Source organism: Ictalurus punctatus, chromosome 19, assembly GCF_001660625.3.
Source record: "Ictalurus punctatus breed USDA103 chromosome 19, Coco_2.0, whole genome shotgun sequence".
NCBI lineage: Eukaryota > Metazoa > Chordata > Actinopteri > Siluriformes > Ictaluridae > Ictalurus > Ictalurus punctatus.
The window spans coordinates 1571534-1597179 of record NC_030434.2 but is presented as its reverse complement, the minus strand read 5'-3'; the positions used below and the strand labels follow the sequence as shown (position 1 = coordinate 1597179).

General features: G+C 36.6%; 1 protein-coding gene across 2 annotated transcripts in view; it reads left to right on the top strand.

Annotated features, from left to right (window-relative positions):
* The window catches only part of cntn1b (contactin 1b), a 33590-nt gene extending 10722 nt beyond the window's left edge, over window positions 1–22868 (top strand). For both annotated transcript variants that reach the window (XM_017493837.3, XM_017493839.3), the window contains exons 6-24: window positions 2809–2904; window positions 3179–3385; window positions 3519–3618; window positions 4068–4249; window positions 8977–9101; window positions 9308–9425; window positions 9538–9688; window positions 10338–10465; window positions 12105–12277; window positions 14435–14558; window positions 16862–17029; window positions 17349–17498; window positions 17631–17701; window positions 17814–18045; window positions 18906–19018; window positions 19553–19742; window positions 19983–20098; window positions 20757–20913; window positions 21184–22868. In XM_017493837.3, the coding sequence (XP_017349326.1) occupies window positions 2809–2904; window positions 3179–3385; window positions 3519–3618; window positions 4068–4249; window positions 8977–9101; window positions 9308–9425; window positions 9538–9688; window positions 10338–10465; window positions 12105–12277; window positions 14435–14558; window positions 16862–17029; window positions 17349–17498; window positions 17631–17701; window positions 17814–18045; window positions 18906–19018; window positions 19553–19742; window positions 19983–20098; window positions 20757–20913; window positions 21184–21266 (2684 nt within the window). In that variant the 3' untranslated portion in view covers window positions 21267–22868. The remainder of the gene's footprint in view (window positions 1–2808; window positions 2905–3178; window positions 3386–3518; window positions 3619–4067; window positions 4250–8976; window positions 9102–9307; window positions 9426–9537; window positions 9689–10337; window positions 10466–12104; window positions 12278–14434; window positions 14559–16861; window positions 17030–17348; window positions 17499–17630; window positions 17702–17813; window positions 18046–18905; window positions 19019–19552; window positions 19743–19982; window positions 20099–20756; window positions 20914–21183) is intronic.
* Window positions 22869–25646: the final 2778 nt, after the last annotated feature.

Below are 25646 nucleotides of genomic sequence, written 5' to 3'. Positions count from 1 at the left end.
TAAACTCCAGGGTTACCAAAGGTATAGATACTGTTGCACGACAAAAAGCCAAGGTCCTTTCAGGCAAAAATAAAAGCCCCTTTGAGAAATACTCCCTCCATCTTAAAAATAAAACAGGTCTACAGAAGAGCTGAGAGGCAATGGAGAAACACAAAGCTGGCAGTTTGTCTTGCTGTGTATAAAACACAACTGAAAAACCTCAATAGTGAAATGAAGTCTTATTTCTTAAACTTGAATTATACTCAGGAAAATAATACAAAGTTCTTCTTTGCAACTATAGACCGGCTGGTTGAATCCCACCCCACATCCCATTAGAATTTCTCTTGGCTGCCAAATTTGACATGTTTGCAATTTTTTTAGTGACAAGATAGTTGGAATAAGGAAAAACATAGCTAGCACTCACACCATTGGACTGACTACCCTGCCACCATTCAGCTACACTAATAGCAATATCTCCTGTTTTAAAGCGATTGGTTTGGAACATTGAACATTGACTATAAACACTGGAACATAGCCTTAAAACCCTTGTCAAGTCCTGATTCTTCTGTGCTTATTACTTACAGACCTACTATATCTCCACCCTTCCATTTCTTGGCAAAGTTATTGAAAAAGTAGTGTACAGTTGAATGATTATCTTAATGCAAACCATCTTAATGGAACAGTTCCTTCCAGCCAGGCCAGTCACAGCACTAAAACAGCATCTCTCAATGTCTTAAATGATCTGAGAGTTAACTGAGACACAGGTAACCTATCTGTTGTGGTTCTGCTAGATCTAAGTGCTGCTTTTGATACACTCGAAATGAAATTCTACTTGATCAACTGGAAAACTGGGTGGGCTTAGATTGGTTTAGAAATTAGATTGGTTTAGATTATATATAAGTGGGTCAGATAGGAATCATATCTAATGATATGTAATAGATCATATCTATTCCTGTTATGTTGTTAGGTTCCAGGGCCTTTGCTTTTCAACATTTACATGCTTCCACTTCCTGGCATAATACAGATACCTAACACTGGTTATCACCAGTATGCAGATGATTCCATGCTTTATATATTTTATCCTTAGCACCAAACCTTACAAGTCTTACAATTATGTACACTTAAATAAAGTTCTCATTATTGGAAGCAAAGAAAAGAGGAAAGACATTCAGGCTTATCTAGATCCCATGAATTTGGAGGCCAAATAATGTGTCAAGAATTCAGGAGTGTGCATTCATTTATGACACAGCCTGTTTAGGGCCAGGACTGTGTGCTGATTTAGGAGGCAGCCTGCTTAAATGAAGCAAGCGCATTAGGCTTTCGCACCAGGGGTGTGTGCTCATCTAAAAGTTCTGTGAGTTTGTCAATGGAGAGGTCCCCCTGATTGCCCCCTAGTCACATTACTGCAATTTACCTGGAAGTGTATCTACTGCCAAGGCCTCGATAACCACGCACTTCTTTTTGTGTTTTGTTATTAGGGTCCACCCAGTCCTAAATCAGCAGATTTACTGGGTGGGGAAAGTGGGTAGGAACCACCACCTTTATTCTATGCGTTTGGCTCTTTTTTGAGCAGAGCCTGAAGTTTCTGTGTCTGATAACTGGTCCTGAAAACTGGATAGTGACTGTTGAGCCTGGGCAAGAGGACTCTGCTCCATGACCAGGATATGACTCAATGACCAGTGTAACCAAGTATTACAGTCTAGGAGGTTAAAGCTGTATCTTTTGCTAACTTAGAGGTTAATTTCTAAAATTACAAAGCAACAAATTCACTATTATATAAAATTAAATAGCCAAAAGAAATCAGAAAAAGCTCTGCAACCAGACGGCGTATATTCGTAATATTTATGTCCATAGATAGATAACACATAAAACTCATCATCAAAATTCCACCTAAAGATTACCACAGAGATTCAGTACACAAACTTGACTGAATATGAACTCTGCCTCCAGTGAATGATTACACCCCAAACTTTCCCTATGACATCTTGTCCTGTATATGCTTTTCCATCTTGTGTGAATGTCTGTAAGTAGTAAACATGCTGTTTAACTAAATTAGGCTCCATCTCACTAGAATTGACTATCAACATATATTTGGGAGAGGTGATAATTATTGGGAGATGGGAAGAGCTAAATGGTTCTTAAGGCTTTTTTTGTTTGGGAGAACCCATGGAATTATTTGGCTTCTGGTTCACAAGATTTGGACCAAAATATAAAACCCTGTGCTTTAGTGTCACCAATAGGCCAGTTGGGCCTATCTTGCTTGACTCAGTAGCGCGAGGGAGTAATATCTATTCACCAAATTTCTCATATCTATAACTTATGGTTTGGTCTGAAGAAGAAGAAGAAGAAGAAGAGGAAGAGGAAGAAGAAGAAGAAGAAGAAGAAGAAGAAGAAGTAAATTAAGAAAATAATAAAAAATTATAGGGTTCCAAGACTTTGTGCTTGGACCTCTGATAATAAGACAAACCCAAAGAAAAACATTAGGGTATTACCATGAGGTCTTCCAGCACATTTGGTGTTTGAATCAATAATAATAATAATAATAATAATAATAATAATAATAATAATAATAATCGAAATAAAAACAAGAACGCTTGGCCTCCTAATAAGAAGAATTCCTACAGACTCAATAGGGTGCCTATGCACCTTGGCCTAGTAAACTGAGATTAAAATATAATGAAGATAAAAAAGCATATTATGAATATACATAATTTTGAGTCTAGGCTTTATTCCAGGCTTTATTACAGGCTTTAGTACTAAGTACTACAGTGTACTTAGTGACTTATACTTCTGATGCTGTATTTAATATTTGTGCTCTTTTATTCCAAGTTCTGAACCAATTTCCTACTGATGAGAGAGAGACTGTGTATGTTAAAGAAGGACAGGGGGCTGTCCTCCTGTGTGATCCACCCTCTCGCTACCCAAGTAAGAGGTTCTCTTTACAACTATACTTACCCAGGGTTCAATGTAAATACTTAAATAAATGTTCAGTGCATGTGTAGATATTAATCTAGTATCAATAGCCAGATACAATACAAAGTAGGCATAGGAGCAATAATGTGTTCATAAGAGGTCTATAGTTTGTTATATCATCATTATATATTGTATACAATCCAATGAAATCCATCAAAAAGTCCATGATTATTATCATAATGTGATCCTAATGGGTCTTTTGCTCCTTGTTCATTTTTTTTTTTAGATGAGGTGATGTACCGATGGATCTACAATGATTTCCCCAACTTTATTATCCCTGATCAGAGGCGCTTTGTGAGTCAGACAACAGGCAACCTCTACATTGCTAAAGTAGAGGCCTCTGACATTGGCAACTACTCATGTTTTGTGTCCAGCCCTACCATTGGCAAAAGTGTCTTCAGCACACCCATCGCTCTGGTGCCAGAGATAGAAAGTGAGTCTGTGTATGCACACAATTAAAAGCCAACAACAGTATAAGCTGATAAATAAGTCCCCTAATTTAAATAGAATAGTAAGATTACCATGATTATTAATACATAATTAACCTCTTCCCGATATCTTTTCAGAGGAAGTTCATCGATATCCAGCAGACATTCGAGTCAGATTTCCAAAGACATATGCCCTGGTTGGGCAAAACATCACATTGGAGTGTTTTGCCCTGGGAAAGTAAGTCACCAAATCAGATGTAGTGTGACTTTTCCGATTTATTTGCATTTTTTTTTTTTTTTTTTTTTTTGCTGCTTTCCTCTGGCCACTTTGAGTTGGGTGGGACTCTATTGGGAGTAGGTGACATCAGGTAGTTCTACCTTACATGTTATAAAAGTAAGAAGAATTAGCAGACTGACTGGAGCATAAGAACATTGCAATATATACTTTATATACCAAACCAAGCATGCGCAAACCATAAGCCATAAGCTTTCCACAAGTGCCATGTCAACATATGTACTAAATACTAAATGTCATGTTTTTGATTAATGACTTTTAATCAAATCAGCATTGTGAAGACATTGCACATCATCAGTATATTTACTTACAGTTAAATCTTTCTACTAACAAAAAAACAAAAAAAACAGACAGGCCTCTGTGTCATGGGTGGGTTTTTGTGTGCTTCTCAGCCCTCTTCCACACATCCGCTGGAGGAAGCTGGATGCTGATCTGCCACCCAACTATGAGGTAAGCATGAATGGTGCTCTGCTACACCTCATCAACGTGCAGTATGAGGACGAGGGTAGCTATGAATGTGAGGCCCTCAACGTCAAGGGCATGGACTGGTACCGCCAGTGGCTTTATGTGGAGGGTAAGAAATAAAAACCTTTTATTTAACTTGTTCTGGCCTTGCTGTCCTCATGCACTGTATTTATTAAAGCTTTTACATGAGAGTGAGAGGCAGGACAAAAGTTTGTAAACTCAGTGTTGTTGCAATATTCATCATAAAAATTAATATTTACACATGAATTATATGAATATTTGGTAACACTTTCTATGAAGCCCATGCTTATAATGAAATATAAGCCCTATTTCTAATGATTTATAAGCTAGTATTACTGCTGTATAAACACATTTATAATGGCACATAAAGACCTATACTTCGTTATAACAACAGTTATAGCTACATTTATATTATTATACACTTGCTTTTTCAGTGCACATGCTCATAATGCATTATACACCAATTTATAAGTATTAATTAGTCAGTTTTATGATTCCATGCAGTCTGCATTTTTATAATGTTATTATATTAGGTATAATGATTAATTAGTAATGCAGATATATTTCAAGGTCCAATAAGTGAAGTATTTTATATTGATGTTGATAGTTGTGTTGTGCTGCCTTAGTAATACTTATTGTGAGTTATAATATAATTACTAACCTTTATAAATGCATCATTGATGGCTTTAAGTAAAGTGAAAGCACAGTTTCCATAATGTAAATGTTAAGAATCATGAAGATGTGCTTATTATGCATTATTAATGCCTTTAAAATTATTTATTTGTAAATGTACCTACAGAACAACAATGGTTTAATAAAGTAATGAAAAAACAGAAATCATATTAGTGCAAACAGTTGCAAACTTTTTTTTTAATGTGACATAAAATCAAAACATTGCAACATTCATTTTAAGTATAGTAGTCAAATATAAAGTATAATGTCAAATCGGAATATGCATTTCCATACATATGGCTGAGGAGCTAGAGCTTTTAACAAGTCAAACTTTCTAATCAAACAAATACTTCACAAAGAAATTCCTGACATCAAGATGAGATGAACAAGTACATTAAGAACAAGTGGCTGACACACTGTCTCAGAAGGTGCTGGCTAGTGGCAAAAGTTCTCCATCAGTTTTCATCTGGGAGATCGTCTCTTTGATGGCACTGCTGATTGCAGCAGGACATCTATCTGTAAATGAGGAGAGCTTCTCCACACGCTCATTCCATGGTGTCAAAGACTTCAGGAGCAGCTCATTTCACTTCATTAATATGATTTGTTGCATTAATATTAAAAAAAACATTATTGTTGATGATTAAAACCATTATTGTTCAGTAGTAGCATTTACAAATAAACAATTTTAACCCTTTTTTACCAGTACACTGGCATTCCGTTCAACCGACAGAACGGAAACCGACTTATCAGACATTTTCAATCAGTGATGTTAACGAATGAGTGATTTTTACACCGGACATGAGCAGCAGTGAAATGGGAGTTTCAGCGTCGAGACTAATTCTTTTTTTTTGCCACGCTGCTTCAGCTGCTCGCGCTCAATTAAAGCGCCAGTACACGGCTGAAAGATTTAAAATGAAGATGAGTTGACAAAAAAGGTAGATATTGCACAGAATGATAGATTTGTAGAGTAGTATGTTTCATATCCAGTTAATGTTAATATGAGTTAATAGATATAAAAAAAAGTGGATATTATATATGACCAGTTTGATGTTCAGTGATGAAGTAGAAATGCTTTTGTTTGTGGTGAGTAAATGTGAGACTAACAGGAGGTTTTTTAAAATTCAGTCAATGTCAATATGAATTAATAACATTCAATAAGTTAAGAAATCTTAGTTTAATCGTCAGTTTAATCGCCTTAGTTTGTGTGAATGTTAATTAGAGTAATGTGTTTTCTGTGTATGAGACCAGTTACTGTGAAACAACTTGTTGAAATGGAGAGAATAAAGTTTTTATTTGCGTTTCCTTCAGAATTGTGGAATTAATTATTATTCATTTAAAAGAAGGTATAAAAGGCAGAACCACTAAACTATCGGTATCGGCATCAGCCGATATCACTCTGAATAATCGGCATCGGCTGAGAAATTTAGTATCGGTTCATCTCTAGTATAAACAAATTAATTATTGAAGTCTGTTATAAGATTGGCTTTCTGTGTGTGCAATGTCATGACGCTCACTCTAGGCTAAGCATGCGTATTTTTGTCGGCCACGCTATGGGCAGGAACAGGATATGACGTCATACATCAAACCAGGCAGATTCTCTTTTTAAGTTGTTTTTATAAATCTTTCAAAGCTTTGTTGTAAAGTACAGGATAGTGCGATACTGCTAAAATTAGCACTTAAAGGTCATGCAGTGACGTCACTATCATCTACGGGCCACACGTCTTCACTTGCTAGGCTTACACAGGTCAAAGCTCACCAAATTTGAACTTTCATCACGCAGCGAGCTTGTGTTTCCGGTCTGCCGTTTTCAGATACGTTTGCGTGTTAAAGCATAGTGTGACCGCCCCATGACTCTGGCAAGGAATTGGATTTTTTTTTTGTTGAGGAAGACAGCATGGATTGAGCTGAGGAGCATTCCAGCATGGAGTGGACACGGTCCTTGAAAAGTACGTAAATTATGTTGCTTTCTATTTTTAATTTTTGCTTGTAGTGTGGAATTGTCTTTTTTGCAGGTAGTATGGAACTATATTTTTCTACATGTAGCATGGCAGTAATGTTTTTTTCACACTGCATTAAAAAAAAATATATATAAAATTAAACAACATCACATGCACCAGTATGGGTTCTTTGATAGCTAAGTAGAAATATAGAATTATTATTGTTATTATATAAATATAAAATCCATTTTAGTATTTACTATGGGCCATTTTGGGTACTTATTGTATTTTGTTTTCATGATTATTTATTGTTACAGAGAACAAGAAAATGCTCCTGATCCTCCTCACACTTCTTCTGAAGCCTTTTCCCCCAAGACCCACATGGAGGTTTCCACTGCAAAACTGACAGCTCCATCTTCCCCCCAGAGAAGTCAGAGAAGAGGGGTCACTCGTGTGTCACTCATTTGAGCCATTAGGAGAGCCAGTGCTGCTGCACCTACAACATAACCTGAACAGGACAGGTGTCACAATATTTATGAGGATGATGTGCCACAGTCTTTGCAACAACACAAACCTATATGCAGATTAAAAGCAGAAGGGCATGTAGACACCATGGAGTCCTGTAACTAGCCTGAACATATGCAAATTCCTGGGCCTGGTAATTCATTGTGGTCTAATAAAGCCATCAAGAGTTTGAGATTTGTGGAGAAAGAATAAGCTACATAATTTTAGATGCCCAACCTCTGTCCTGGGATTCTATAGATTTGAGGGAATATTCTGGATCCTGTACAAGAGCAACGCCAAAGATGATGAGCAGAGTGACCGGCTAAAAGGCACCACTGGCTCCGATTAGCTCTTTTATGTGAAGCCCACCAGGAAGCAGCTCTTATTGACATGTAGGGTATACTACCAGCTTCATCAGAACCTGGCCATCGATGAAAGAATGGTAGCCACAAGGTCTATAATTGTGGGTTTTGGGAGTGATGAAGCCACAAGTTCAGCATGTCACAGGTGGCAAAGAAGAGGCCATGCTATCCAGTGACAATTGTAAACATCTCAACCTCTGCCAAGAGAGACAAAGCCTCAGCTGGGAGAAAACACTGTGTACTGCCTTCAAAGGAAGAAGTATAACAAGACTATGTACAAATACATGTGTACTATAGTAGAGTTGGGATGATGTCAAGGACAGCCAAGCTCAATGATGTGCACTAGACCCTGACTCTTATTTTTTTTTTTATTCATGTTTTTTTTTTTTGCACTTTTGTTCATGTTTTGCATGTACTAGTTTATATTTTGCACTTTCATATTTGTTGTAAATAGTTATTTTTGCCTCCTAAAATCCAATCCCACGTCCCTGTCATAGGAGGTGGAAACAGCACCTTCTGCATGCCTGTATTACATATGTGATAGTGCTAACAGGGCTCTGGTGCTGATTTCAGTAAAGGCTAAATGAGATGAGTTTTAAAAAGTTTCACACTTTTTATTTGTGAAATTACACATTTTGTAGCTAAGAGTTTCATGCTTTTCCAATGTGTTATTTCATTTTGTGCCATTTGGATATATTTTTTGTGAATTTTTTTGGTGGTTTGTGCCATATGGACATGTTCTATTTGTGTAATAAGCACATCTTCATGATTTCTTAACATTTATATTATGGAAACAGCATCCTATGCTTTGACTTTACTTAAAGCCACCAATGATGCATTTATAAAGGTTAGTAATTGTATTATAACTCACAATAAGTATTAATAAGGCAGCACAACACAACTATCAACATCAATATAAAATAATTCACTTATAGGACATAGAAATAAATCTGCATTACCAATAAGTCATTATAACTATAAATATAATAACATTATAAAAATGCAGACTACATTTTTATGAATACATTAATAGAACAATAAGACTGACTAATTAATACTTATAAATTGGTGTATAATGCATTATGAGCATGGGCACTGAAAAAGCAAGTGGATCACTTATAATTAATTCTAACTATAATATAAATGTAGCTATAACTGTTATTATAACAAAGTATAGGTCTTTATGTGTCATTATAAATGTGTTTATAGAGCAGTAATACTTGCTTATAAATCATTATAAATGGGGCTATAATTCATTGTAAGCATGAGCTTCAAAGAAAGTGTCACAGAATATTTTTATGAATATTGTAATTCTTGTTTTAACATGATTTCCTGACCAGGTGCTCCAGAGTGGGCAGAGCATATCAATGACACAGAGAAAGATGTTGGCAGTGAGCTTACTCTTTCTTGCATGGCTGTGGGCAAGCCATTACCATGGATCCGGTGGTTGAAGGATGGCTATTCAGTTAGTTCTGTTTCTGTTCTTTATTCATTTTATTGGAAGGGCCTATGTAACACATTCAAAAGAAATGCATCAATCTTTCATAAGGCAATTATAGAATGTATACATAGTGCACCATATCAGTGTTATCAATGCAGACTTGATGTGTTGTGAAGGTCCAGAGTTGGTACACTTCAAACAGTTATTGTTATATTCCTTCTTTGCGTAAGTATGGCAAAGGGCAGCTGAAGTTCTCCAGTCTCACTTTTGAAGATTCAGGAATGTATCAGTGCGTCGCTGAGAACAACTGGGGAACCATCTACGCTAATGCAGAGCTGCGTGTGGTCTGTGAGTTGCACTGCACACATCTACACAAATTTGTATTAGCAACAGCGAGTGTTTTCTTTATAACTTTTAAAGAATTATCCATTTGAATGATGTTTCGATACTCTCTTCCTAGCTTGTGCACCTACATTCATTTACAACCCAGTAAAAAAGATTTTGTTGGGGGCTGAAAATGGGCGTGTGGTGATTGAGTGCAAACCACGAGCTGCTCCAAAGCCAAAGTTTATTTGGAAACGTGGCTCTGAAACACTCTCCAACTCATCCCGGTAAGTTAATTTAAGATTCCCCTCTATACCTAAGCAAGAGCATAACCTTTGCTGCAATGTTTCTACTCAATTTGCCTACTTAATCTCCAAAGCACAGACCACTGCCTAGATATTATTCTAAATGTACTCTTGTCTTAGTATCAAGTATATTGTAAGAAATACAGCTATTTAAATGAATACATTATAAAATTATATTGTTTTTGCTATTTAATACTTCCAGTGCATATGTCCACTTCAAATTTACACACACAGTCTTTTGACTTCGCTTTGTACTTGTACTTTGTACTTTGAAAATATTTTATATATAATAACGATTTTTTAATAGAATCTGATTGTGTGTCCAGTAAGCATTCCTGAACTTTCTGATAAAAATATTTCTAGATAGCTAATGTTGTATAGAGACCATGCCCATTTCTGGTTTAAATCAGAATATGAAAAAGATATGAGCATTTTGAGCACTAAACAGATACAAATACAGGTAATGGTATTGTGTTACACGTCTAATGCACTGGTATATTAAATAACAAAAATAAAGGTATCTGAAAGCTCCCCTCACTGTATTACACTGCTATATCATATATAATGCTCTTAATATAATATAATATAATATAATATAATATAATATAACTGTCTCCTCTGATTTATATAGTATATTTGTTTGGGATGATGGAAGTCTGGAGATTCTGAATGTGACTAAGACTGATGATGGTTTATACACATGTTACGCTGAGAATGACCGTGGAAGGGCCAACAGCACAGGGAGCCTTAGTATCAAAGGTTTGTGATTGTGTTTTGATAATTGTTGCATCTTTTATGTCTTTAGATTACAAAATTACATGAAGAAATTTAAGGCAGCTTCTAATGAAATGAACTTTCTAAATTACATTCCCATTTAATATCAATTTTTAAACAAAATTAAACAGCAAGTTTAACAACGAGTTGGATGCCTAAGACACTGGCTTAAATTTAACACGACAATGTAAGTTTACAGCAGGTATTAGGAAACTCCACTATTTACCACAGAACATGTCTGTACATATTTTAAGGTTTCATGAGATACTGGCATTGAAATCAGTGAGGTACTAAAGAAGTAACAAGATGTGTTCCTGAAAAAGGATTTTTCCTGTACTGTTAACTATTAAGTCAATGGAAAATCTAATTAGGCGGCAATTGATATCACAGGGTGAATTGTCTTCCGTAAGTATATCCAGGGATACCTGCTTTTAAATTTTGGACACAAACGTTATGACCGTAAATGCACTTCCAAAATTGACCAGACGGTGCCGCTAGAGTGTTGGCAGCACTTGGCCCAAATTTGGTCAGAATGTTCCCTAGACCCTCCCCAGTCAGTGTGCCAAATTTTACAACTATTTACCAGGCAGTTCTATGGGCTGTCATAGACATGCTAGCCAGAAGAAAACGAAAAAGAATAATAATAAGAGGAAAACATAGAATAACAATAGGGTTGTTGGCCCCCTAGTTATGGTTTGTAGTGCAACACAGTAAGATTTAATGGTGCATTATCTGTACACTGAAAAAGCTAAATTAGTTAATTTCTTAATTTTTTAATTAAGCCTCGTTTTACCACAGCGTTGTTTAATTCTCAGTTCTGATTGGTGTAGTTGATTAATTTGATATAGTAGTACAACTCTGATAGTAGTGCCTGTAGTAAGGTGAATCACAGGTTTTTATTAATATGCATGTTCAATTCAAGTCAGTTTTATTTAAATTCTGCTTTTAACAATGGACATTGTCTCAAAGCAGCTTTATAGAAATATCTATATAGAGTTTTTTAAATTTATCCCTAATGAGCAAGCCAGATGATGGCAAGGAAAATCACTCTGAGATGACATGAAGGAGCCGTTCCTTGAGAGGAACCAGACTCGAAAGGGTACACAACCTCTTCTAAGTGACATTGGATAGTGCGATTATAAATAATTTATCTTCTACAATGACAGTATATTTATTAATATTATTATTGATATTTTTAATGTTATTGATGTATATGTATAATAAATATATTTATTATGTATATTTATAGTTCACATAAGTGCTTTGCATTATGCCGTTTCTTTATGTTCTCCATCATGGGGAAGTTGGGTTAGTTTATCAGTTATATAACTAGCTGGATTTTTTTTTTTAGTTTTATTAATTCAAAAATTAATTTTAAAAAAAGAGAGGCTGGTGAGGATGTTCAACAACATTTAATGTAACTATGCATGAAAAAATTATACTATACATAAAATGTATGCCATATGTTATAAAGATTGTAATTGTTGCCAAACTACTGTGGTAAAAGAGGGATGAAACCTTAATTATTGATTATTTTCTTATATTATTCCTTACTTAAATTCTCACACAAATTTTTGGTATGCCATAACATTGCTTAACTTGTCTATGTATGTCCCTTTCTCAGAGGCAACTAAGATCACTTTAGCTCCATTAGATGTGGAGGTGACTGTGGGTGAGAATACAGTCCTTCAGTGCTCTGCCTCATATGACCCTAGCTTTGATATCACCTTCATCTGGTCAGTGGACTCATACATTATCAACTTTGCCACTGACTATGAGCACTATGAGCAGCTGGTGGTAAGAATGAAAGAATGAAAAATTTTGTCCAGGATCATAATGTTTCAAGCTGAAAATATTTTTTTATGAAAGCTATTATTTAGTTAAAACCCCAATTCCAAAAAATTGGGACACTGTGTAAAATGTAAATAAAAACAGTAGGCAGTGCGTTGTAAATGTCATAAACCCATGTTATTCACAATAGAACATAGAAAACATAAAATGTTTAAACTGAGGAAATGTACCATTTTAATTTTGAATTTGATGGCAACACATCTCAAAAAAGTTGGGACAGGGCCATGTTTACCATTGTGTAGCATCCCCTCTTCTTTTCACAACAGTCCGTATAAGTCTGGGAACTGAGGAGACCAGTTGTTGGAGTTTTGGGAGAGGAATGTTGTCCCATTCATGTCTGATACAGGATTCTAGCTGCTCAACAGTCCTGTGTCTTCTTTGTCATATTTTTCATTTCATGATGCGCCAAATGTTTTCAATTGGTGAAAGGTCTGGACCGCAGGCAGGCAGTTTACATTTACATTTATTCATTTGGCAGACGCTTTTATCCAAAGCGACTCACAAATGAGGAAATACAAGCAAAGCGATATATCAAGCAGAGAACAATACAAGTAGTGCTACCATACAAGATTTTTTAATTGAGTTCTCGAAAAGCAAAGTGCACAGAGTTAAGGTGAAAGAGCCAGAGTAAGGTTGTTTTTTTTTTGTTGTTGTTTTTTTAAAGGATAATGTGGGGTTGGCGATTATGGGTTAATTACGTGCTCACGGAAGAGGTGGGTCTTTAGCTGTTTTTTGAAGATAGTGACAGATTCTGCTGTCTGGATTGAGGTTGGAAGTTCATTCCACCACTGAGGGTCAGTTAGTGTGAAAGTTCTGGAAAGGGACCTTGAGCCATGCTGAGTAGGCACTACTAAGGGTCGGTCGCTAATCGATCACAGATTGCATGAGGGAACGTAAGCCTCAAGGACAATGTTGAGGTAGGGGGGTGCTTATCCAGACAAGGTCTTGTACGTGAGCATCAAGGCCTTGAATTTGATGCGGGCAGCTACAGGAAGCCAGTGGAGGGAGATGAAGAGGGGTGTGACATGGGTCCTTTTGGGCTGGTTGAAGAAGAGGCGTGCTGCTGCATTCTGAATCATCTGAAGGGGTTTACTGGAGCTGGCTGGGAGGCCCGAAAGTAGTGCATTGCAGTAGTCCAGTTTTGAGATAACAAGAGACTGGACTCGTAGCTGTATAGCCTGTTCGTTGAGGTAGGGTCTGATTGTCTTGATGTCATACAGAATGAACCTACAGGACTGTGCAGTTGTTGAAATGTGGTCTGTAAAGGTCAAGCTGTCATCAAAAGTCACCCCAAGGTTCCTGGCTGTCCTGGATGGCTTGAGTGTGGTTGAGTCGAGCTGTACAGTGAGGCTGTGTTTAACTGAGGTGCAGGCTGGGATGACAAGAAGCTCAGATTTTGCCAAGTTGAGCTAAAGGTGGTGTTCCCTCATCCACACCAAGATGTCTGGCAGGCAAGCAGAGATTCGTGCAGAGACAGATGGATCATCAAGCTGGAAGGACAAATAGAGCTGGGTGTTATCAGCATAGCAATGGTATGAGACGCCATGAAACTCATTCATCTGTGCCAGAGATGTAGTATAAATAGAAAAGAGCAGTGGACCAGAATTGACCCCTGAGGATCCCCAGTTCTGAGTTGCTGAGTTTCAAAAATATTAGAATTTTTTCAGAAATACCTGAAAAGCTGAAAAACCTGAAGCACCTGGACTCTTCTACAATGAAGCCATGCTGTTGTAATAGATGCAGCATGTGGTTTAGCATTATCTTGCTGAAATATGCAGGGCCTTCCCTGAAAAAGATGTCGTCTGGATGGAAGCATATGTTGCTCTAAAACCTGTATATGCCTTTCAGCATTGATGGGGCCTTTCCAGATGTAAAATATATTTTACACAGCATCCCAACTTTTTTGAAGTTGGGGTTGTACAATTTAAGTCTATTTATTATTATTTTGAATTATTTATTGAGATTAAACTAAATTGTTGACTAGACACTGATGCATGGATATCAATACAGAGTCTAATATGTTTGACATAATAATAGGACATTTTATATCTAAGTGTAATGACTTATTGTTATGAATTCACATATTTATGGATTTGTGTATAGAATCATGAGTCCAGTGGACACCTGCTGATTAAAAACATTCAAGTTGGACACGCAGGCCACTACACCTGCACAGCACAGACCATTGTTGACAATGCAACAGCTTCTGCTAACCTCTATGTCAAAGGTTGGTCTAAAATGATGATCCTGTTCAAGAATCATGCCATACCACAAAGCTTACAATATTCAATAAACATTATAAACTTAGACTACTTCATTTAGGTACATTTTTAAGGATTCTTTTGTTTTTGTTTTGAGTGGTGAAAATTCAACTTAAAGAATTTTTCAATTCAAATTTTTTTTAATATGAATTCTTTGCATAAAGAGACTTCAAAACGTATTGTTCTGTTAGGAGGGTTTTTTTTTAGGGGTCCTAAGTTTGTGACTTTAGTAGGGTTATTGAAGTACTTACAGTGATTACCTATTACTTACAGACTATTTCAAAAGTATTGGAACAGCAAGGCCAATATTTTCCCTATATACTGAAGACATTTGGATTTTAGATCAACAGATGTCTATGTCATCTTTAATTTCCTGATATTTACATAAACAACTTAGAATGTGCACCTTTTGTTTGAATGCATCCATTTTTCAAGTGATCAAAAATATTGTAACATGTGCCTGACAGGTGTTTCTTGTTACCCAGGTGTGTCCTTTTAGATTGACTGTTTAAAAGTTTAATAGCTCTGAGCATCTGCTCTTGGTTTGGGACCTGGGTTTCACCTGTGAAGATTGCATTTGTTGTTAAAAAAAAGGATAAACCAACATGAAGATCAGAGAGCTGTCTATGGGAGAAAGCAAGCCAATTTGAAGCTGAGAAAAGAGGGAAAATCTATCAGAACCGTTGCACAAACATTGGGTATAGCCAATGCAACAATCTGGAATGTCCTGAAAAAGAAAGAAACCACTGGTGTACTGAGCAACAGACACCAAATGGGTCGGCAAAGGAAAACAACAGCAGCTGACTTCACAGTGTGAGAACTGTGAAGAAAAACAATGACATCACCAAAAACCTCCACAGGGAATGGGTGAAGGTATCACAACCCACCATTTGAAGAAGACTTTGAGAGCAGAAATATAGAGGCCATACCACAAGATGCCAACTACTCATCAGCAGTAAGAATCAGAAAGCCAGATTGGAATTCATAAAGAAATACAGAGATGATCCACAAAAGTTCTGGAACCAAGATTAACCTCTACCAAAGTGATGGAAAGCCAAAGTGTGTAGAAAGAAAGGATATATTTATGATCCAAAACAAACAACTTAATCAGTGAAGTATGGTGGAGGTAGTTTTATGGCTGGGGCTTGCATGGCTGCTTCTGGAACAGGCTCACTAATCTTTATTGATGGTGGAACTCATGATGGTAGCAACAGAATAAATTCAAAAGTTTACAGGAACATTCTGTCTGCCAATTTACAGAGAAATGCCTCCAAATAAATTGGGAGCAACTTCATCATACAGCAAGACAATGATCCAAAACACACTGCCACCACAACAAAGGACTTTATCAGTGTGAAAAGTGGAACATTTTAGACTGGCCAAGTCAATCACCAGACCTTAACCCAGTTGAGCAGCATTTCACTTTCCGAAGAGGCAACTCATGGGAGAAACCCCCCAAAACAAACAACAACTGAAATAAGTTGCACTACAAGCATGGAAAAACAACACAAAAGAAGAATGTAACAGTTTGGTGATGTCAGTGGGTCAGCGGCTTGATGCAGTTATTGCAAGCAAGGGATACGCAACCAAAGTGTTATTTACTTTAATTTACTTTTTTTTTCTTCTCTTGAATGAGATGTGCAGACTAAATCATAGGTCATACAAAAGTGAAATCTGGTCAGTAGTTAGTACTTTTGAGATTGACATGTCTTTCTACTGATTCCTTGGCTAATTGTGAATCAATTTGCAGTGTAGGCCATTAGGCTCTCCCTGCTTAGATTTTTACCTAATTCGATTTAATACCTAACTAGTCCTAGGAATTGCAGCATATCTTCACATAATTGGTCTCAAAATACTGAGGAGAGTCTTGTAAACTTCAGAGATTTTTAAACAATATGGTCACCACATCTCAATCAGTTCTCATGTGGCTGAGCTTTATTTACTCAAACATTTATTATTATTATTATTATTATTATTATCACCATTATTGGTGCAGTGGTTAGCATGGCTGTTTCAAAGCTCCAGGGTCCAATCCAGAGTTGCTATCTGTGCAGAGTGCCCATGTACTTTTGGGCTTACTGCAGGTACTCTGGTTTTCTCCCACATTCCAAAAACAGACCAGTAGGTGGATTGACTACTCCAGATTGCCTTTAGGTGGGAATGAGTATATGAATGTGTATGCAATACTCTGCAATGGACTGGCGATATTCTAACACAAAATTATACGTTCTTTGATACTTGAGTGAGAATATATCTTTTCATGTATCAGCTAGGCCTGGTCCTCCTGGAGGGGTGCGTGTGGAGGAGATCAGAGACACATCAGTGAAGTTGGTTTGGAGTCTGGGCTCAGATCATAGTAGTCCACTCATCCAGCACATTATTGAAACCAGAGACTTCTACTCCCTAGACCCAGAGGACTGGAAAACTGCAGTGACATGTGAGTCCACTAGAGGAAGACAAAAGTTTATAGGCCAGTTCGCATTTAAAGCATGACTGTATGCGCACACGCAGCGACAACGTGAATGTCATTGTTCGCATATTGTATTCGCATGTGTATCATATATAGATCTGCAGGACTAAAAGTGACATCCACTAGATGGCATGTCAGAGCGAAAACATCCCTGGTCATCCGGTTTTCAAGTTGAACTGTAGTATTTATTAATTTCATGCACAGGGTTGTTAAATACACTGTCGAGCTCTGTTCAGTTTAGTATTAACTCAGATGAAATTACTGATATAAGGTCTGCCTTGTTTAGCTCCTGTGTTCCTGGATGGGAAAGCTGATACAGCCAAGGTCACTGACCTGTATCCTTGGATGGAGTATGAATTTCGGGTATATGCCATCAATGATCTGGGAGCAGGAGAGTGCAGTGTGCCCTCGATCAAAATTAAAACCTGGGATGCCAGTGAGTTCACGTGCTGATTTATGCTACTTAATAAAGCATTACTAATTTATGCATTATTGTTTTGACAATATTTATAAAGAACTACAAAAATCTGCTAATGAAATAAGGTTAACCAGCTTCCAATAATTTCAGTTCCCACCATGGCTCCCACTGATGTAAATGGTTATGTAGGCTTGAACGGAGAGCTCATAGTGACTTGGACAGTAAGTCTAATTATTCTTATGTGTCTTTAATATTCCATGACATAGTAATAATACTCAGCAGTCTTTCCTGAATAATATTTCCTGAACATCATGTTCTCATACCTTTCCCCAGCCCATGAAGCCCCAGTACTTTTTTGGTAAGAAGTTTGGCTATATAGTAGGTTTCAAGCCCCATGAGGACTACGAATGGAAGTGGTCAACGGTGGCTGATCCAGAGTCGAGACGCTACGTCTACAAGGACGGCATTATACCCAACACTGAGATACAAGTCAAAGTGAAAGGTTACAACAACAAAGGAGAGGGACCATACAGCCTGACCAAAGTGGTGTTCTCATCTGAGAGCGGTAAGACACCACTCCATGGCTCTGACTAGGAACATGATAACCAAACAAGGGAACTTTCAGGACTCAGGCCAAATCATAGTAATACCTGAATAAAAAATGAAGTTTATTTCAAGGAAGTCCAGTACATTAACTTAACTAAAATTAATTATTTTATTTATTATTATTTAATTTTAGGCATCAGGACCTTACAGATATGAAGAGTCCATAAGATGTACAAACTGAATATAGTTTCAAAATTAAACATAAATAAATGTAGCATTTATTTTGTGTGTGAAAATGAGTAGTGACAGTAATAAATATTTTTATTTTTTGATGTGCTAAACATGTTAACATACTGTATGTAGTGACAAATGGCCATCTTGTCACTTAGAGGTGTTGTAGGGTTGTTTCCGATGTGTGAGTTCCGAACAAGACATGCTTCTAGTCTAGTACTGCTTTTATCCACTTTATTTATCACAAAGCTCGTTGATGTCCTTTTAAACTCGCAGTTCCAATGCACAAACATATAGTAATCCCACCAGATTGCTTCCACTTGTCCTGACACTATTAAAATTGTTGTGCTTCCCTCCATTACACACCTGGCTTTTCTTACTCTCTGGCTACCTATATTCTAATTAGACCCATACTACACCCAGTGTTAAACAATGAAATTACAACAGACATTGACTACAACATAATGGCTCTTACACTGTATATTCAATATCCACTGCTGGCACATAGTGATAGCCCATTTACTGTATGCATAGTTGTCAGATGATGGTGGAAAAAAGTACCCGTTACCACTAATACTTTGTTTTATAAATGCTGCTTTATAGTAATTGTCAGATAAATATTTGATTAGCCGTGTAACATTTGTGCAGCCCCCTCGGAGGCACCACTGGATGTTTATGCCCGCCAGGTTACCTCCACTGAGGCTCTAGTGTGGTGGCTACAAGTTTTTCAAGTTCCTCCTCACTGGGTAGATGGCTACCAGGTAAGTCCTCAAAAACACAACAAATAATTACTCATAATAAAGCTTATGATCTGCATAAATAAAGTGTGATTATGCTGTAGTTGTATGGGTCAGTGATTTAAGATTGCTATAGCAGCAATCACCCAAAGAAAAATTTTATGTCAATGCAGAACTTGGTTTTTGGCTGAAAGTGAAGAACAATAATAAACAATAATAAAATTATTATTGTTTTGTTTTGTTTTGCTTTTCTTTAACGAAAAATTTAAAACAGCAATGTAATTTGCCTGCCTTCTGGTGCCCTTGAATTCAGAAGCATCATTGGTTATGTGCTATCTCTCTTTGTTCTGTGAACTTCATTTCTGTCTGCTCCTTACTGCCCACCTAAGAGCCTATATGTGCAACTTGTTTGAGATCTCACAGGATCCCAGTCTTGATGCACACTTTAAAATGGGGGTTAAATCAACCCTATGTACAGTTAACATTCTTATCCTTCAAGTACCCCATTGCCGAACCCTATAAATGTAGTTCTAATGGCTGTGTTTGATTCCTGTTCAGATACGCTACTGGAGGAAATATGATGACAATGAGGCAGCAGCCTCTCGTGTTCTGGTCCACAGCTCAGTTAACCAGACTCGTTTGGAGAACATGCGGCCTGACTCGCACTACCTTATTGAGGTGCGTGCTTACAATGGAGCTGGACTTGGACCACCCAGTGAGCACTGTGAAATGTTTACCAGGAGACCACGTAAGCATATAACCGAATCCTTGGGAATTTATGCACAATGTAAATGCAATGTATTCATTAATCTACAAATATACATACTGCTAGTCACTCGTGAAGTTTTCATCACCAATATTATGTAATTTCTATGAGAAAACCAGCCCTGTTATATCTAAACAAGTCTTACAAATATGTGTTGTGTGCTTGGATTTAACTGCACATAAAACAAATGACTGTGTCTTTACAATCTATTGATTTTTTCAGCTCCAAATCGACATCTAAGAGTATACAAATATGTCAGCTTTACACGGAAATGGCTGTATATCTACTGGGATCACATCTACAACTATTGGAATGAGTCCTATGTGGAGGGATACAAGGTGTGTCTTCTTTTTTAGTATCAGAGATAAACCAGTTGCCAGTCATTCACACCTATTAGAAACACAATTGTGTTAAACATGCACTAGTTACATTAGTTTTGGAGACCACTATGTATTGTTTATATATATATACTTCCACTGCATATATCCACTTCAAACCTATACACATAATGTGATTTGAATTTCTTATTATAAATATGATGAAAAATTAAATATTTATAAATAATAATAAAAAAGATGTTAAAAGGTATTCAAACACTATAAAAATTGGATTGGTCATTTGATTGATAAAGTTGATTTCATGTGTTGCATTAGCATTTAGAATCTGTTGCTGTTAACTCTCGACTTCAAGTTCAAATAGCTGACACTGCCAGTGAAGCAAACCATCCTTAGACTGAAAAAAAAAAAAAAAAAAAAAAAAAAAAATTATATATATATATATATATATATATATATATATATATATATATATATATATATATATATATATATATATATACATATATATATATACATATATATATATATATATATTTCCAAATACAAATTTACTTACCAATAATTGAGAATTAAATACATTTTTTTAAATTAATTCCATTATGCTAGGTTTTTTTTTTTTTTGGTGTTATGTTCACACTTTATCTTCCTGGCTTTTTAGATTTTGTTTAGAAAAGAAGGGGAGCGCTACGGGAAACTGTACACCACCGGCAGGCACTACATCGACTTTCCCATGCCTGAAACAGGGGATTATGTAATAGAGATACGGGCTCGCTGTGAAGGAGGAGATGGCCCTATATCACAGATACAAGTGCAAGGTGTGCTGAGAATTCTCTTTTAACATGATGTGTTTTCTTTTCTTTTCACTCTCGCTTACTTGTAGCCAAATGATTGTGTTCAGCAAAGGATTGTGTTATAACCAAATGTGTTCAATTACTGCCAACATGACCTTGAATTTTGAATGTTAAGTTTCTTTTAATGTTCTCTGACATGAGCTTATTCATACAGATTGCTTTTTAAACTGACCTCTGGAATGATCCCTTCCTGTACCTTTCACTTTTTCTGTCTTTTGTGTCCTGTGTACATAGGTGCAGCCATCCTGAACTCTCAGTCTCTCTGTGCTGTAGCTCTACTGCTGATGGTGATGGCATGCACGAACCTGGGCCTTTAGGAGTCTATACTTTCCCTAGTTGAGTCAGAAAGAGTGTAGGAAAAGCCAAATCCTACTCCCAGTCTTCTACAAATGTGTAATTTGTTCATTTCATTATGCAATTATTTGTATGTTGCATAACATTCCTAATGTATAGATCAAATTAAAACCATACTGGTGTTAGAGATGAGTCCACATGGTAATATGAAAACATCACAGTAGACATGCGAGTTTTGCAATATTTATAATTGGATTATTTAGTTAGTCCAAAACAAAAAACAACAACCTCTAATTGTTTGTAAAAACAGTAAAATTATTATTTTAATTTACTGTTTCATGTGTTTGTTTAAAATTGTGTTCATGTTGATATTTTCTATAATGCTGTATGTATTTAAACGTAAATAATATTTGTTTCTTTAAAAAAAAAAAAAAAAACTTTTAATAATTTTTAAATATTGTTTTCCCCCTATGATCTGTGTGAAGCAGCTGTTTGTTTACTAAATATTGTGATACACTTGTGAAAGATCTGGAAAGAAATATATGTGGGTAAAAATAATTTCTTCCTGTTACTTGTTTTAGTTAATGATCACTTTAAACTCCTATCACATTTTCTTACACTAGCTTTTTGAAGTGCAATCTTCCAAAGACAAAATAAAAGATCAGAAGTAAATTTGATCTTTCCCTGCTCACAATACCAAAAAGGACCATGTTCAGAATTGCCAATTTATGTCTGCAGTTCAAAAGATACATGAAAATCTTTAAACTACCTTTAAATTAAGCTTTGCCATCATTCCTGTTGACTGTTAGTTGCAAGACAATGTCACATAAAAGCAAGAGATTTGTGTTAAGTAATCTTAATTTATTTGTCTATCAGCGAATAACTTAATTTGTGTGTTATTTCATGTAATAAGCAATATTAGTAAATCATTGGTAAAGAGGACAGATAATGTACACTCACCATCCACTTTTTTAGGAACACCTGTACACCTGCTCATGTATGCAGTTATCCAAACAGCTAATCATGTGGCAGCAGCACAATGCATAAAATCATGCCGATACAGGTCAAAAGCTTCAGTTAATGTTCATATAAAACATCAGAATATGGAAAAAGTGTGATCTCTGACTTTAACTGTGACAAGGTTTTTGTACCAGAAGGACTGGTTTGAGTATTTCAGAATCTTCTGATCTCCTGGGATTTTCACACTCAGCAGTCTCTATAGTTTACACAGAATAGTGTGAAAAACAACAGCAACAAAAAAAACCTCTTACTTACTTGACCACTTTCCAAGTTATGATTTCTTTCTTGTAAAGCTTGACACCACTGGACATGTTCCATGGTCTTTGTTTGAGTCTGTTATATAAAAGTATGTTTGCATGTTGCATTATTATTTTGAATATAGGTATATCATGCTGAACCATTTAATAAATCTCTTTGGATGTATAATCATTATTTAGTAAGTTTTTAGGGGTACTGTATAATGGCACAGTAATTTAATTTTTTTTTTTTTTAAGTATTACATAATCAGAATACACTTCACAAGTGTGTAATGTAAGTATTACCTGAACTTAGTCATTACTCAATTCTCATGGAAATGCTTAATAAACATTAACTTAATGACATAAGTAATGATGATTGATTATTCCTATTTGTGAACCTGAATGTGAAGCAGAAACATACTGTGTATCCCTATGGTAACACTTCATAAAGGCACAAGCGTGGGTAATGAGGGCTGATTAAATTGGTGTTAGGCTCACTCATGCCACGAACTCCATTTCCTATCCAGCACTGTGGGCTACAAACATGGCTGCCATGGACTGCAATTCCCAGATCATGCACACCTGCATCCAATTCACACCAAAATCACAGTGACAGTATAAAGGGACTTTAAATTCATTCACAGATTGCAAAGTATATGTTCCATTCCTCAGGTTTGTGACTAGAATAAGCCTGTTTATCTCTCTGCTCATGGTTTTTATTGACCTCTTTTTATTTATTTATTTATTTATTTTTATTATTATTATTTTTTTACCCTTTGTCTAACTGATGGGTTTTTATCTCTTCTTGCTCTTAATTAGTTTAATATGCAATTTATGATTCTGTACTTACATGTTATGTTGTATATTGCACTGTATTATTTAAATATTGCAAATTATGTTTTGTGTAAATTGTATTGCATATAAATAGCACACAGTATATAATATACACTTGTATATGTATATAATATACTTGTATATAATATACACAGTATATAATATACTTGTAACTACACTACTTTATTCTATTCTATTGAACAGTCCACAGTTCAGAAAAGAAATAAGTCACTCAAACCACACTGTTGCAAAAAGACTAAACCAACAAACATCTCACTGTAAGGAGACCTTATATTAGTACAATAACATCTTATATCAACAGTAAAAGAAACCATTATGTGACATGCAATGCTGCCTGATCCAGACATATGTAATCCATGCAAATCCAAATTCAGCATTAATGATTCACCATCTTCTAATGTGAAGGATTCAGGTAACAAATCTGTAATTAAAATACAAGACGTTACAAAAGAGTTTGAAAATAAGTGCATTTGTATGGGCTGTGGGTAGGCTAATATTAACATAAAATTTCGATAATTATTCATCAATGGAAAAAGGCAGTGTTTAAAAAGAAATATGAAGCAAATTATTCATAATTGTGCAACATGAATACCACAGAGAGCCCTGCATTGGCTTTATTTGACCCTGCTCTGCCCATGATTGTTACAACATATGCTTCGGACTATGGCATAGGTGGTATTCTGACTCAGCTACATCCGGATATGTCAGAAAGAACTGTAGATTTTGCTTCCAGAACCTGCAGAGTGGAATATTCTATAGGCAAAAAAGAAGCCCTTACTTGTGTCTGGGCCATTGAGCATTGGAGAACATATCTGTGGGGCATACAATTCAAATTAAGATCAGACCACCAAGCTTTGACTATGTTTTGACTACTAAGAGCATGGGACGTGCTGGACTGAGGGTAGCTTGATGGTCTGCAAGACTATGACATGGAGTACAACCGTGGAGCTGACAACCGGGTAACATATTGTCTACCATGTCTACCACTGCCGAATGAATTTAACTCTGAACCAGAAACTGTAGCTGCCGTTACCACCCTGCTGTCAGCTGTTCCTGTCACTGAGTTTGCTGCTGAAAGCTCCTCATGTCCTGAGCTCACCAAATTGCGTCAATATATTGAGAATGGCTGGCCTACAGCATCTAAAGCATTGCCTGCTGATGTGCTTCCTTACTTCTCAGTAAGAGAGGAACTATCTATCCATGACTCTTATGTGCTAAAAGGAACTCACAGACTGATTGTGCCACTTAGCTTATGTTCACGTTTGGTCACTCTAGCACATGAAGGCCATCAAGGAACTGTGAGGACTAAACAACAACTTAGAGACTTATATTGGTGGCCTAAGATGGATTCACATATACAGTCCAAAATTGCAACCTGTACCACCTGCCAGCTTGATGATAAGACAGCTAGAACCATAAATACACCACTGATCCCAGTTCAATACCCAGCCGGTTTGTGGCAGAAACTGGGCATTGACGTGGTAGGTCCTTTTGAGATAGGCCCTATTGGCTGCAGATATGCCGTTACACTAATTGACTACCACTCAAAATGGCCAGAGGTCGCATTTGCACCTCACGTGACTGCGTCTACCATTACCAGTTTTCTGAGATCAGTGTTCAGCCATAAAGAGAATCCACTAGAGCTTGTCACAGACAATAGACCTCAGTTCCTGTGCTCAGAGTTCAAACATTTCCTGCAAGAAAGAGATGTCAAGCACATTCGCACCTCCATATACCATCCGGAAGGAAATGGAGCTGTTGAGCATTGGAATAAGGTATTGAAGGATGCCATTCTGACTGCGGAGAGAGAGGGTTCCATGGACATCATTTATTGTAGAATTCTTGCAAACGTACAGAGCTACACCCCATGCTACCACAGGAACGTCTCCTTTCGAGCTCTTGTTTGGAAGAAAAATGAGGACAAATTGTCAGTCCTTCCACAGTGCAATTCAAACCCTGCCATGAAAAAGTTGAGAACAAAAGTGATGCAAAATCAATAAAAGATGAAAGCATACCTGGACACAAAGCGTAAAGCAAGGATTTCAAAGCTCAAGGAAGGTGACCTTGTAAGGGTGAAAAAACCTGCGCATGTTAAGAAAGGGAAATCAAAATTCAGTGACCATATGCAGAGTATTAGGAGAAAAGGGACACACAGTTACCAGCTGAGTGATAGACGATATTGGGACGTGTCTCATCTGGCATCACTACATGCAGATTTCACTCTGGCTGAAAAATCAGCTTCTGCTCCACCACTGGAAAGTGTCGACTTCCAAGCAGAGAGACATCATT